Below are 13821 nucleotides of genomic sequence, written 5' to 3'. Positions count from 1 at the left end.
TGTGATGAAATTAATACAACAGAATAGAAGCATGAGAAATTTTATTAAATAAATAAAACTGTCACTTCCTACTCACTCATCAATGCCACATTTATACTAAACGAACAGGCATAATAAAAATGCAGTCCACTGAAGACATCCATCCATCCCTTTTTTTTTGGGGGGGGGGGGGTCAATCAGAATATACTACATGTAAATCCATGTAACATACTATATAGTAATAGTTCACCTGGGTGCCACTGCTCTTTCAATATTAAATATTATAATTACAAAATTTGTAATCAAGGATGTTGTATTGCTTTGAAATTTGGTGGCCATACAGCTGTGTTCAGAGCAACTGGACAGTGGGCTGATGCTATTTGCCCGTGTTTTTGATGCAAATATGAAACCAAAATGTATTACTTGACGGACCTCAAGGCTAGAAAAACCCATAAACATGTCAATGTAGATGCAGCCTTCACAGTTACATTCCACATGTTTTTCTCTTGATGTATTCTGGGTTAAACTTGTGGTAAATTTGTGAAGTGCAAACTGCATACAAAGCTATATGCACCAACCACACAAAATCCACCTTGTTTGAAATAATGATGCTGTTACTTTAAAAAATTATGTTTTTCTTAATAATAGTAACAACTGCTGTACAACAGTAATGTTGTTCCTTGAAAAAACAAGCATCATGCTAATATGCTGCACAGTGTATATATCCGAACCCCAAATAACTTCCCAAGGATAAATTATTCAAGTAAACAGCTGTGCAATATCTTGGCTCCAATGCACACCATACTTAGTACAAAATGATCATAACAAAACGAAGAGCTTCTTTCCCTCATGGTAAATCAGGCTGTCTCAGTCTTTCTTCCCTGTTGTCATTTTTTGTGTGTTCCTTCAGCAAGTCCATAATTTCATTTTCATATTCTGGTGGTGTGGGTTCAACACCTGAAAAAAGTAATATGTGTGACAACTTTATAACATGAAATACTTAGCAAAAACTTAGTCTATTAATTTAACAATTTTCATGATAATGTACTTCAAAGACTTAATTTCTGACCCTAAAAGTATGTTCATTTTACTTCAACTAACAAACTTATTTGAACGCTTTTAGTAAAATATTTCACCTGTTTTGACTTTTTCACTAGGGGGAGAATTAACATTGTTTTCAATATGTAATATTATAAGATATAAGAATTAAATATTTTAATATTTACCTGTTATCCAGTAATAAATATCCCAGTCATTATCTGGTTGGTTAATGAGGTGGTCATACATTTTTAGTTGCCTTTCATCAAAACCATTTAGATATTTGGAGGCAAAGGTACTGAAAATAAGGATGAAAAAACCATAATATGACCACTTCTCTCTCTTTTTTCAAGTTCCTTCAAACAACCTAAAAGGAAATGATTACATTCAACTGCTCTTTCCTGAACTCAAAGCTAAGCCTATTCCTAGAGTTTATTCATGTGAAAGTTGCTACTTAAAGCCATGCAGTTATTTTGTGGACTCACCTAAGTAAAAGCCCATTCTCTGACATCCCCCTTTTCCTACTTTGATAGAGTAACCGTGCCCTCCTTTCTTCTACTGGCTCATTCAGTTTCTCTGGATAAGGTGGTATGGGAGGAATCTCCATCATGGGATGTATGATGTTTGGCTGGTCGGACTCCGATGACATGAGACGTATGTTTGAGAATGTTGGTTTTGCCTACATTACAGGAAGAATACAAATATACATGGATGTAAGGGTATATGTACTCTACTCAAGCAATACATGAAATACAAATAAGCCTGAAATGACAAAAGTGTGTTCCAACACAGTGCTTTAGTCTTGACCTTCAACTACAGTACTGCCGTACTGTAACGTACTGCAGCCTTAAATGTTTACGTTATCACAATAACAGTAAAACACACCATTAAGTTCCATAATCTATGCAAAAAAACAACATCAAATGCCAGTATATAACATATACCGTTTTACATCGAAGAAATCCAGCCCTAACTGCTGAACACATTCTTTTAGCCATTCTTTCCACCTTTCGTAATGTGCATCTGTGAGACGGCTTCACCTAGTCACCTTGACCTAAACATCTCCGTCAGCTGTCTCGATATCAATGTAATTTTAGAATAATGTTTACTGGAAAACGAGGCTGCATGTTGTAAACACGGATTTCCCGGGATTTCCCACAATTTTTCAAATAAATAAATTAATAAATTATTTCCAAAATGATTTTATATAAAAATGCCCAACACAGCTTATTCAAAATTTTGTCAGAGTATGTATTTTTCTGGTGAATAAGATAATATTGCACTTTCGCCTTCATCGTGCTTGTCTTGTGACCTTAAAGCACTAGATCGTACCAATGCGGGCTTGTTCAATTTATTCAGGGAGGATAGGGTTTAACGTTACGATATTTTGCAAACAAAATAATGGATAAAATTAGATCAAATGACAACAATTTGGCTTTCAATTTTTCATATATCTTTCAAACCATTACTGATATTCCTGGTTTGTCTTATCATCTTGGTATGCCTAAATGACTGCTTCTACAAATGTACTTCTCTTCCTTTAGGAAAGGTTCATAGTTCAGGTCAACCGCATATAGTTCACATGAGAAAAGATGTCTGAGCTAGAAGCCGGTGTCCTGCATGTGGACATGAAAATTGACGATAAAAATGTATCTGAAGGAGCGATGGCACTTTTACAAACTGTGAAACCCAGTTGGAAGAGCGAAGATGTGAAAATTAAGGTCTGATTTAACGAGCATTTTTATTTATTTGGCAACCAAGCTTACTTGCACGGCTGCTAGCTCACCTGTACAGGTGCAGACGTTGTACGTTAGTGTCACTGTTAATGTTATGTCTACCCCGATATATACTCATAAGCGAAATTGACCTGCCACAGTGTTAAGAAACTGAGGGTCCGTGACTCAGACCCCCACCCCTCCCCTCCTCCGTTACATTTATCTTGGACCTAAATAGAGAAGGACAAGTAACGCGGAGAAAGATCAAAGGATAATCGGCTTAGCGCGAGCTCTTCGCGAAACGATGTGCGTTCGGATCACGTGACCTCCCGTACAGGTAGCGAGCATATCGCGGCTGTTGATGACTTTTTGTGTCATTTGGACAGGTAGCTGGTGATAACGCGAGGAAAACGTTCGGGTGGATGAGTCAAGACACTTATAGAGATAAAATGTAAGTACAATTTCTTTTGCTATTTTGGATGCTAGATGAGAATAAGGTATGTTTGTTCATGGAGGAATTCAAAATGCCCAATATGGTGAAGGCAATCGTGTTTGTTGCCGTAAAATGAGTGTTTAAAATTGTACAACTGCGGTGTCGAATACTTGTCTTTAGCTATGATCCGATAGAAAAATATTTCTAGTCTCGAAATTTTACCTCTATGTAAAGAATTAGCCATAGATGCGGCAATAATTTAACCTCAAATCGTGTTTTGAATTGAAATGACGCAATTCCTCTCCGATTTATTCGACTCGCCGACATCGTTTTAGGTCTGGTATTTTTTACGTACGGTTTAGATAAAGGTGGCATCAACACCGCTGTGTACTATATGTATAGGTTTATGTTACTTGCTTAAGTGAGCCCGAATTATGGAATGATAATTAATATTTTTAACTCTTAATATGGGCTCTCGTTGCAACATGGCACCACACATGCAATTGTGACACACAAAAACGCACCTGTGATCCTTTTAATATCCTTTTATCAAAGTTGACATTAACACTGCTCTGAAGTATAAATATATTTACACATTACCGGCTACAGTCAGCTCCGGTCTGAGAATGATAATTATTATTTTTATAACTCTCAATATGGGCTATCATTGCAATATGGCACAACACATGCAATTATGACACACAAAAACGCACCTGTGATCCTTTTAATATCCTTTTATCAAAGTTGACATTAACACTGCTCTAAAGTATATATATATTTACACATTACCGGCTACAGTCAGCTCTGGTCTGAAAATGATAATTATTATTTTTTTGACTCTCAATATGGGCTATCATAGCAATATGACACCACACATGCAATTGTTACACACAAAAACGCAACTGTGATTCTTTAAATATCCTTTTATCAAAGTTGACATTAACACTGCTCGAAAGTATATATATATTTACACATTACCGGCTCCAGCCAGCTCCAGTCTGAGAATGATAATTATTATTTTTTTAACTCTTAATATGGGCTATCATTGCAATATGGCACCACCCATGCAATTGTGACACACAAAAAACGCACCTGTGGGCCTTTTAATATCCTTTTATCAAAGTTGACATTAACTCTACTCTGAAGTATATATGTATATTCACATGACCGGCTAAAGTCTGCTCCAGTTTGAGAATAATAATTATTAGTTTTTCATTTTTAAATTGGATTCCCTAAACAGAATAAAGACGATTGACAAACACCCTCATTGGTCTTATAGTGAAAGTGTATATGTGGACATGTACACATGCAAAGTTCATGATTATATTTACTTGGGTAATGGTCATAAAAGTAGATCTTGATCACATTTGTGATAAGAGTCTCACCTCTGTAATTGCCTTGCTACATTGCATTATCTTGTTATCAGGTGCTTGAAATCTTTGAAATAATCCTAAGACATGCCTTTGGATAGCACCTAGCTGGCTTTATCAAATCATCAAAGGGCCAGACGGCTTAGTTACCTGGCTGATAATGATCTAGAAAGTCCATGCCTAACAAGGGAAGTAAATTTAACTAGAGGGAAAATCTACCTGACAGGTAGAATCTTGAGATGCATTTGATAAGGCTTACCTGTGGCTCAAATGTCCAAGTAGAAGTAAAAAAGGCAATTGTCATTTATAGTAGTTTGTGATAAAAACATTCTTATTCTCTTCCAGATTCTCTCCACAAGGTGCCAGAAAGTTAAAATTGGACAATGCACCATTGCCCAAGAGGAGACTCACTAATTAAACATTTGGACAGTAATTCACATAGGTCAATGAGAAATTAGTTTATACCTTTTATAAATAAGTTAATACTACATGGATACAAATAGGAAAGAACTCATGACTTTCACAAAAAGAGACAAGACAAGAAAACTGCACATGTATTGTATATTCATCATCACTAGCTTTGTAACAAGCATTTTAAAATTTTAATGTTTACTTTTATAATAATAAATATTGGAATGTACTCAAGTTGTTTTATATTTCCTATCTTATAATGAAAAAAAAAATCAAATGTAAAAAACATGGATTATATGTTTAGACACATATATTTGATATAAATTGATTGAAATTGCATTGAAAAACAATTGATTGAAATTGCATATTCAATTACCTCAGAATACACTAACTACAGGTTTAAAAAATCTGATCCTGATAAAATTCATACTCACATTTGACATTGACCCTCTTGCAGTGATATGCGTCTTATTTGTCAAATCTTTTATTATTTAAAGTTGTGTAAAAAAAAAAGGAAGTGAAAAGAAATAAAAAGAAGATTTTTTATATCAAATATATGTATTTTTTATTACCATAAGATCAGTATTGGTGAAATTAATCTCATATTGTAAACGAGTAACTTTTAATGAAAAATAAAGCAAAATATAAATGAAAGATAGTTGCTGAATGAAAAAAAACAAATATTATAAATACTTATAATAAGTTCTTGAATTACGACTGCTTTTCAGTAACTGAAAACAGAAAGCCATATTTTGGTACCTGGTGTATTATTTTCTACCAAACTAATACGACAAATCTGACTCTTAAATAACTAATTAAAATTAATGTAAACCGAGATGAAATTTCTAATTAAGATCTTAATTGCGAAGTGAAAAAACCCAAATGTTATAAATGCACACGATCATACTGCCTGTTTGTTGAAAATCTAGGTAATAATTCAAGCTGTAATTCTACTCTTCCTTTTGAGAGACTTTCTCAATCCTTTTTCTTTCGTAGATGCAGACACAGATTCTTGGTACTTTTCTTTAAGCTGTCTGCGAAATGAGTGGCCCCTAATGGTAATATATAATTTCACAAACATGATAAAAAGGTCCATTTTTAATTTGTCTGATTCACCAGCAGTCAGTTCTTGTGTAAATTTGATTGATCTTCCGGGGTGTCACAGCTACTGGTACATGTAGGAATGAGATTTCCGGTCGTTGGGTGCGTATTCCTGTCCTGTCAGAGACTACCTCACGGACAGGGAAAGGCAGCAGGTATTGAAGACAAACTTCACACCCCGTTTTTATGAGGTAACGGGGAAAAATGCCGAAAACCCCTCAATAAATTTCCACGTGTTGACGGAAACCTGTGTGCTCGCAACTGCAAGATGGCGGCAATGCTGTATCATAGCAACCACGAGGGACTGCGAGAAATTGCGTTATCAATGCAGAGAAACAATAGAAATGCACTGAAGCACAGCGCGCGCTACCTTGATAATAAGCTGTTCAGACGCCCGTGGAGCTATCAAAACAGATTATGTGAGACAATAGGCGAATGTTTACCCGAACGCACATAGCTTCAAAGGAAGATGCCGCGTTTCTTGTCCTTCTCTAATTAGGTCCAAGCATTTATACAGGTAATTGAGTTAGAATCTTTGGGCTCCATTCCCAGTGACACTGTCGGTCTTCAAAGATTGATCCAACTCTGCAGGGATCCACTAAAAGAAATCAGCTTAACTGGATGACACACCTGGATGACTCTTCTTTTCAACAGGAGGTGTGTTTATCTGTTAAGCTGTTTGCATTCAGTGAGTGTCCCTGCAGAGTTGGATCAATCTACTGCATGGTTAGTATGTAGACTGATAGCTTGTCATTGGGAATGAGCCCTAAGATGAGGCTTCCAGAATTGTTCAAATCAGTGGGAATTAAAAAGGTGCTGTATTACTGTGGACTCTTGTACATGACATCTGCCTTTACATTGTACTTTGAAGTTTTTATATGTATGATGCATTTGAAGCAGGTTAATGTATCAAATCATTGGCACTTAACCCGATCAAATGACACCCTTATAGTTCCCTACAGCATAACTCATAATAATACTAATTGAGGATCATTGCATTCATATTTCCAAAAAAAAAAATGTTATGAAAAATTATGCTGTTTGTTGCACATGCAGTAGCAACGTGTCATATATTGCTAAGGTGTTTGGTGGATTTTTACAATCGGGAGGGTTGGATGAATAGCCAGATCAGATTTACAGTAAATAGCTAGGTCAGATTTACGACCAGAAAGCTGATCTTACTTAGTGATAAATTTGGTGTATCCTTTGGCATGTGGGCTTAAATTGTTTGAGATGTAATTACAAGACACTGGTACTAGTGATTTATATGCTTTACAGGGGATCTATGTTTGCTTCATATGTAATTTTAAGATTTATACACATTCAGCATGCCAACAGCCACAGGCAAAAGAGCCTGGGTAGCATTAAACAGTATGCTACTCACATATGCATGCACAGTGCTTACAATGTTCATACATACTCATTACTCCCACAGTCAGTTGAAAAAAGACAATGTCAAAGGCTGTATTTCCAGAGCTTTTAGATCGATCTATCCCCGTGGGGAGTCTCACTAAATTACTGTCAGATAATCCGGCTTAAATGTCCGTCCCACCTACTACAAGCTGTAAGGGGGTAATTAATTTTCATGTCCGCTCAGCTGACAGCTATTTAGTGTGAACCCCCAGGGAGTTAGGTCGATCTAAAGTAGATCGATCTAATCTCTGGAAATGGGGTCAAAGTCAGCATTTTGATTCATATCAAGTTTTAATTTTTAATGCTAAATGTAGCAGAACAGCACCGATTACTTTGCTGTGGTATACGCTTGATAATTAACAAGTGTCTGTGATTCCATATGATTGGTGAAACCATTTCTGATCCTTTCATTTGGTGAACCCAAATTCAGTGAATGCAAATTAATAATATACAATATGTAACAACAGAATAAACTAAATTTATGTTTTCAACATAACTGAACAATTCAAAGTTTCAAACTCAATGGCTGCAGCAAAAGCTGTCATGGTAGAACACAGTTGTTATTACATGTAAAGAAGGTAAACAGAAGATCATGTTATCATGATAATGGGTCATTACCATCAAGGTGCCACACATTTTCTACAATGTCTGAAAAGCATTAAACAAACTCTGTGTAATCAAAAAATTTATAATGAAGCAAAATCTGTACCATTTTAAATTTTACAGGTTTTCACAGATGGAATAACCAACAAACTTGTTGGTTTATACCTTCCAGACAATCCTAGCGACACAGTGTTGGTCCGCATTTATGGACAAAACACAGAGCTGTTTATAGATAGAAAAAAGGAACTCCAAAATATGGTTTTGCTCCACAGCGCAGGGTGCGCTCCTGAGGTGTACTGCTCCTTCAATAATGGGCTGTGCTATGCATTTGTTCCTGGTATTGTTGGAAATAGAGATTTGGTCAGGGATGAGAAAGTCAGAAAGTGAGTTGTGCGCAGAGCTGTTTATGTTTGCGTGCTTGCATGTATGTGCATTGATACATGTGCATGCATTTAAGTTGCATTTATTTAATTATTTGAATTGCACATTTTAAATAACATTTGTGAATGTATAAAAAGAAGTCCCCAAGCTTATTTAAAGAATTGTATTTTTTGATGTTTAAAGGTTAATATATTAGAATGATTATCCTTGCTACTGTATTCAGTCGATTATTTAAGAGTTTGGATAATTTCATGATTATCTTATGTGTAGTTTTTTCTCTAAGTTTTGTTGCAGTTGCTTTTTAAGGAAGGCAATAAATCAAATGAACCGAAATTTCCATCATGAAGTTTGACTTTCCATAGACGATCACCATAGTTTATATAATGATCTGTTTTATCAGTTATCCTAATGTTGATATTGTTGTTTACATATCTACTAGTACATGCAGTTATCTTATGGAAATAATGTACATGTATCTACCTTCAGAAGGAAGTCACTCGATCAAAACAACAGAATTTTCCATCATGTACTCTAGTTTGACTTTCCAAAGATAATGAACAGTAGGTAAATAAACTCTGTGCTACAGTGTATCTATTCATGGCTGCTTGATGGTGCTGTTATATCAAACAGTGATATTATGGTGATATGGGTATTTACTTTGTAGGTTAATAGCCAAGGAGATGAGTAGAATTCATTCCATCCAAAATGCAGGCAGCATCAATGATAAAAAAATAAAAATCTCACCCGAAGCTATGGTGTTCAAGAAAATCAGGTCCTGGTTAGAACTGGTGCCAGATCATCTTGACAATACAGAGCAGGATGAAAGGTTGGAAGACATCACATGAAATAAAATATTGTTCCCTTTCTGCAATGTGGTGGAACTGTTATCTGTTGTAACTGAACATTTTTGACTGACAAAGTACATTTTCCATAAACTGTAGTCTTGTATTGCTGTTCTTGTTGATATTGTAAATTTTTGTCAAGGAACTTTTCTACAAATTGTATAGGCATTCTCCTAAGGATAGCTTTATTTGACAGTTAAAAATAAGATTCACAACTAAAATAAACAAATCTGACTGATATTTTAAATTTTATATATTTATCCTTGCTTGGTCTTACATTTTGTGAACATGAATGTGTATAAGTTTTTTAAAAAAGTAACAGGATACTGCTCACTATTCGAAATGACCTGCATATTGACTTACTGCTATTGATCTGTACTGGGTTTGTATTTGATTGTTGTTTAATGAAAAAGATTAAATCAGATTACTTATGGTTTTGTGGACTTTTTTTGTCAGATAATGGATTCATGAAATATATACATTTTGCTCTTCAACTAGATATCAAAGAGAAATCAAGAAGAGGCATGAATTAGAAGCTGAATTATCTGAGCTCCAGGGACCATTAGAGGCTCTTAACTCACCAGTGGTGTTCTGTCACAATGATATTCTCTGTGCTAACCTTGTGTATGATGCAAGTCAAGGTACTTTAAATAAGAGCATCATTGTTGTATTATAAATATTTTTGTGTGGTTTTCAAAATAAATAAATAAATAAATAAATAAATAAATAAAAAATAAAAATAATAATTTGCATTGCTTAATATGCATTTTAGCAATGTATCTTTCAAAGTTTTTTAAATGTGATTTTTTTCTTTTGATTTTAAAGGGATAAAAAGAGTAGAATGCACTGAAAGATAAGATACATTTATAAAACTTTTGATTGGTTTTGATGAAATTTTAAACAAAGTGGATACCAACTTACTTTTGCATTAAGTGCACATTGATAATTAAGATATAATGGTCTCAATTTTTTTAAGTTAAGAAATCAATATATTGTGTCTCAAAAAATCGTAGATTACTGTCAGTTTTTGACTATTTTATGCAATATTCACTGACTGAATATGTATATGCAAATTTCATATTTAGATAAGGTGGTGTTCATAGATTATGAATATGCTGACTACAACTATCAAGCTTTTGATATTGGAGATCACTTCTGTGAATTTGCAGGTACTGTCCACTTTCCTTCCCCCCACTCTATTTTTCTCCTTTAAAGTGTATATTACATATATGATAACATTTTTTTGTATTTTAAACAAAGTTACTGTTATTTTTAGAGACTCCAAGCACTTTGAGATATTTTTAGTGTACATAAAAAAGAGAATAAATGAAAATGAAATAAAATGAAAAGAAAAAGATTGCTTCAAGACTTCTAATGTACCTAAGAAAGATAATGATAAATAAAAATTAAATAAAATGAAAATAGAAAGACTGCTTGAAACTTTCTTGGTATAGTAGTTACACTGTCAGATTATTATTATTTTTTAATTCCTCAGGGGTGGATGATGTTGACTACTCTTTATACCCTGACAAGGACTTGCAGCTGCAGTGGCTTAGAACTTATCTAGAATGTGAGAAACAACTCGAAAATCTACCAGCAAGTGATGTGACTGACAAGGATGTAGAGATATTATATGTTCAAGTGAATAAATTTGCTCTTGTAAGTATATAATATATTTATATATTTGAATATAACAATTTACATTTATTAAACCTGTGGTGGTTCAATTGATCATGAGAATGCATTCAACTTAATTGCCTGATATTCTAAAATTATTCTTTTTAATTCTTTGGGAAAATATAGAACAGTACTGCCGTGTCTTTTTTTTTCAGTCATAAAGCTCCACAAAAATATCTTGCACCTTAAATATTGCATTTTTATGAGTATAATGTTCCCCCTTTAATTGCAGCTCGCCCATTTCTTTTGGGGAGTTTGGGCTATCCTTCAAGCAAGATTCTCAAACATAGAATTTGACTTTGTTCAGTAAGTTATATTTCTTAAACTACATTTGTTACTATTTTAATTAAAAAAATACCAACTGACTATATCATTACAATATCAAACATTTTTTTACATTCTGTTGTTTTAACTGATTTTTATCTGGAAAAGATTTTGAAAATTTGAATAGTGTGTTTTCATGAGCATTCATCCTGGTTAAAAAAAAACGAATCGATTGTATTTTTATGTTATTCATAATTGATATCTATTTTATTTATTATGTTATTTATTTTAATTTTTAGATATGCAGCACAGAGGTTTGGAGAATATTTCAATAGAAAGAATGAATTCTTAGCTCTGAAACTTCCACAGTAAAAAAAATGTATATCAAGCCTAAAAAAAAATATTGGTACAGATAATAATAATGACAGGTTTCTGTGGAACTCATGGAGAAAGCAGGTGTACATGTAGATAATTGGAAGTAAAATTTGCACAAATTGTATAATTGTGATCATGGCGTATTGATACAAGTATTTTTTGTATAGTTTCTTGCACAAAAGCTCCATGCTCATCATAACATACTGACATGGAAATCGTATCCCTGGCCTCAGTTGTTTAAGGCAGAATACAGGTACTTACAAACGCAACAATCAATTTTGCTGGCTATGTTCTACTATATAAAATACAATGCTGGCTCCACATTTCCAGTCTTGGAGCTCAGTCCAGATGGCTCATCTCTGTAAACCATTTGAATACATTTACCTCACCATAGTACGCCATTCTAATGACAAATGATTTCATTCCACATAAGTTGTAGTGTTTGCATGTACTTGCATGCGTGCATTGGAGGCATATGTGCTTCCTACAGTGAACTGTTGTGATCATTTGAGATTCATATTGACTGGATGTTAAATATGCTGGCCTTATTGCACTGCATTTATTGTAACATTTATTTAGCTTCTACTTTAAGGGATATCTTTACTTTATACATTTGGTGTCAAGTCTGTTTTGCACAATTTACATATATACTGTTGAATGATTTGTACATTTAATTGTTATGATTTTGGATAATATTATTTTGTAGTGGTTTTATCATGTTATGAACATTTTAAAATCTTGGATAACAGTATGTTGATGTGTAAATTAAATCATAAAAATGGTAACAAAATTTGTCCTACTTAAATCATAGAACTTCTGAAAGGATAACAAGGTATTTAGAGTTGTATAAATTGGACTTAAAAGGACTGTTTTTGATACTTCAGTGAATGATGGAAAACCATGATCATCTTGACATTTTTTTTTTTGTAATAAACAATATTGATAAAAAATCATATTGATTTTATTGGGCATTTTCCTGAGCTGCACTTTTTATTTCCACTTTGGACTTTAAGTGAAAGTAAGTTTGATGTTAATATTACGCTTCATTAAAGACACTTGTCTTCTCCAAACAAAAGGGCAATGGTTGAACTGCACAAATACAGCCTTTTCTGTTTAGTTTTTTCTTATCTTTAACTGAATGAAGTGTCTTAGTTTTAGTTTCAGTTGCTGATGGTGACTTATTTTAATTTATTTTGTGCTCTTTGGCACCATTCAAGTAAACTATACATGGTTATGGAAATAATACAGTTTTTAATTGAATGTGAATCTCCAATTAGGATGAATTAATTAAAGGTGCTCAGTGTAGGCTTTTCTCTCCAGCAAAAAACTCATACTTAACTTATTTTCTTGAGGTACATGGTGATTTAACTCAACATACTGACCTTTGACCCTCCTTTCCAGATGTTAACATCCCTTATCCTATACTAGAGGGCGAGTCCTACAAATTCTGCCATACATTCGAGGACTGACTTTCATATGTTGTGCACAATTCAAAACTGTCAATTAAGATTTTTTTTTTTTTTTTGCTTGATGTGGTTTAAAGTATTACTCTTCTCCCCTGTAACTATTTTTTCAATTGAATATTAGAATACAAGATCTCATATGGGACTCATATGGTTATTATAAATGCTGCTGAAGGTATATTGTGGTTGGTGTGCCTGTGTGTAGCACACATTCATGGTATTAGTATAACACATGCACTAGAACTTGTGAAACACAATATCAGTGAGGTTTAAAACAAATGTTTTGCAGATGTGGATTATTTTTTAAAAAGTTCAGTTTTTGTTTGCTGTAAGTAGTTGGTTCATCACTGTCCAAACAACTTTATGTAGTATAATTACCAAAAAATTAGGTAGATTCATTATTATAGAACACAAGAAGAATTACATAACAGAACAGAAATCAAAACACCCACTATTTTATTAAACTTTGCTACATGAAGCAGGCTAATGTGTTTGGGGTAATTTCTCAATGTGTGATGTTAGACTACAGTCTATATTTTTTTCAATCTGTATACATTCCCTTAATGTTCCCCAGAGCAACTGAAGATAAGGTGAAAATTAAGAAAAACAAATGTTGGCTTGCATTATATAGTTTACTGTAATTTCATACCAGTATTTTCCTCATTCCTACTGAACGATTTTACTAAATATTTTTATGACTTTTTTCTTAGATATGACTTTTTTCTAAGATACGAAATCAAGCACAGTTGGAATAAG

At 33.7% G+C, this 13821-nt stretch overlaps 2 protein-coding genes and 1 long non-coding RNA gene across 4 annotated transcripts; 2 read left to right on the top strand and 1 right to left on the bottom strand.

Moving 5' to 3' along the window:
- Nucleotides 1–24: 24 nt before the first annotated feature.
- LOC106170854 (succinate dehydrogenase assembly factor 2, mitochondrial) lies at nucleotides 25–2137 on the bottom strand. The gene is made up of 4 exons (XM_013550852.3): nucleotides 1962–2137; nucleotides 1503–1696; nucleotides 1206–1315; nucleotides 25–936 (listed from the first exon to the last, which is right to left on the bottom strand). The coding sequence occupies exons 1-4, from the start codon at nucleotides 2013–2015 to the stop codon at nucleotides 827–829; spliced, it is 468 nt and encodes a 155-aa protein (XP_013406306.2). The 5' UTR covers nucleotides 2016–2137; the 3' UTR covers nucleotides 25–826.
- Nucleotides 2138–2550: 413 nt separating this feature from the next.
- Nucleotides 2551–13547, top strand: LOC106170843 (ethanolamine kinase 1). Of its 2 annotated transcripts, none has more exons than XM_013550842.2 (8): nucleotides 2551–2738; nucleotides 8187–8446; nucleotides 9109–9270; nucleotides 9785–9927; nucleotides 10372–10455; nucleotides 10782–10945; nucleotides 11196–11269; nucleotides 11527–13547. In XM_013550842.2, the coding sequence occupies exons 1-8, from the start codon at nucleotides 2610–2612 to the stop codon at nucleotides 11597–11599; spliced, it is 1089 nt and encodes a 362-aa protein (XP_013406296.2). In that variant the 5' UTR covers nucleotides 2551–2609; the 3' UTR covers nucleotides 11600–13547. The 2 variants fall into 2 exon arrangements, with proteins under 2 accessions (XP_013406296.2, XP_086857516.1); XM_087001390.1 differs by having other exon boundaries at nucleotides 2609–2738; nucleotides 8236–8446.
- LOC147764066 (uncharacterized) lies at nucleotides 2945–5175 on the top strand. Its single transcript, XR_015331964.1, has 2 exons — nucleotides 2945–3183; nucleotides 4881–5175. It is a non-coding gene; the product is annotated as an uncharacterized LOC147764066 (long non-coding RNA).
- Nucleotides 13548–13821: the final 274 nt, after the last annotated feature.

This window comes from Lingula anatina, chromosome 1, assembly GCF_051362555.1.
Source record: "Lingula anatina isolate TDL-2025a chromosome 1, LinAna3.0, whole genome shotgun sequence".
In the NCBI taxonomy this organism is placed as follows: domain Eukaryota; kingdom Metazoa; phylum Brachiopoda; class Lingulata; order Lingulida; family Lingulidae; genus Lingula; species Lingula anatina.
This window is presented reverse-complemented; position numbering and strand designations above follow the sequence as displayed.

Coding starts and splice junctions, on each gene's coding strand:
- LOC106170854 (XM_013550852.3), bottom strand. CDS start 2,015: ATGGCTAAAAGAATGTGTTCAGCAGTTAGGGCTGGATTTCTTCGATGT. Junction 1,697..1,961: donor GATTTCTTCGATGTAAAACG/GTATATGTTATA, acceptor CCTGTAATGTAG/GCAAAACCAACATTCTCAAA. Junction 1,316..1,502: donor GAGAATGGGCTTTTACTTAG/GTGAGTCCACAA, acceptor CCTTATTTTCAG/TACCTTTGCCTCCAAATATC.
- LOC106170843 (XM_013550842.2), top strand. CDS start 2,610: ATGTCTGAGCTAGAAGCCGGTGTCCTGCATGTGGACATGAAAATTGAC. Junction 9,271..9,784: donor AATACAGAGCAGGATGAAAG/GTTGGAAGACAT, acceptor CTCTTCAACTAG/ATATCAAAGAGAAATCAAGA. Junction 9,928..10,371: donor TGTGTATGATGCAAGTCAAG/GTACTTTAAATA, acceptor TTTCATATTTAG/ATAAGGTGGTGTTCATAGAT.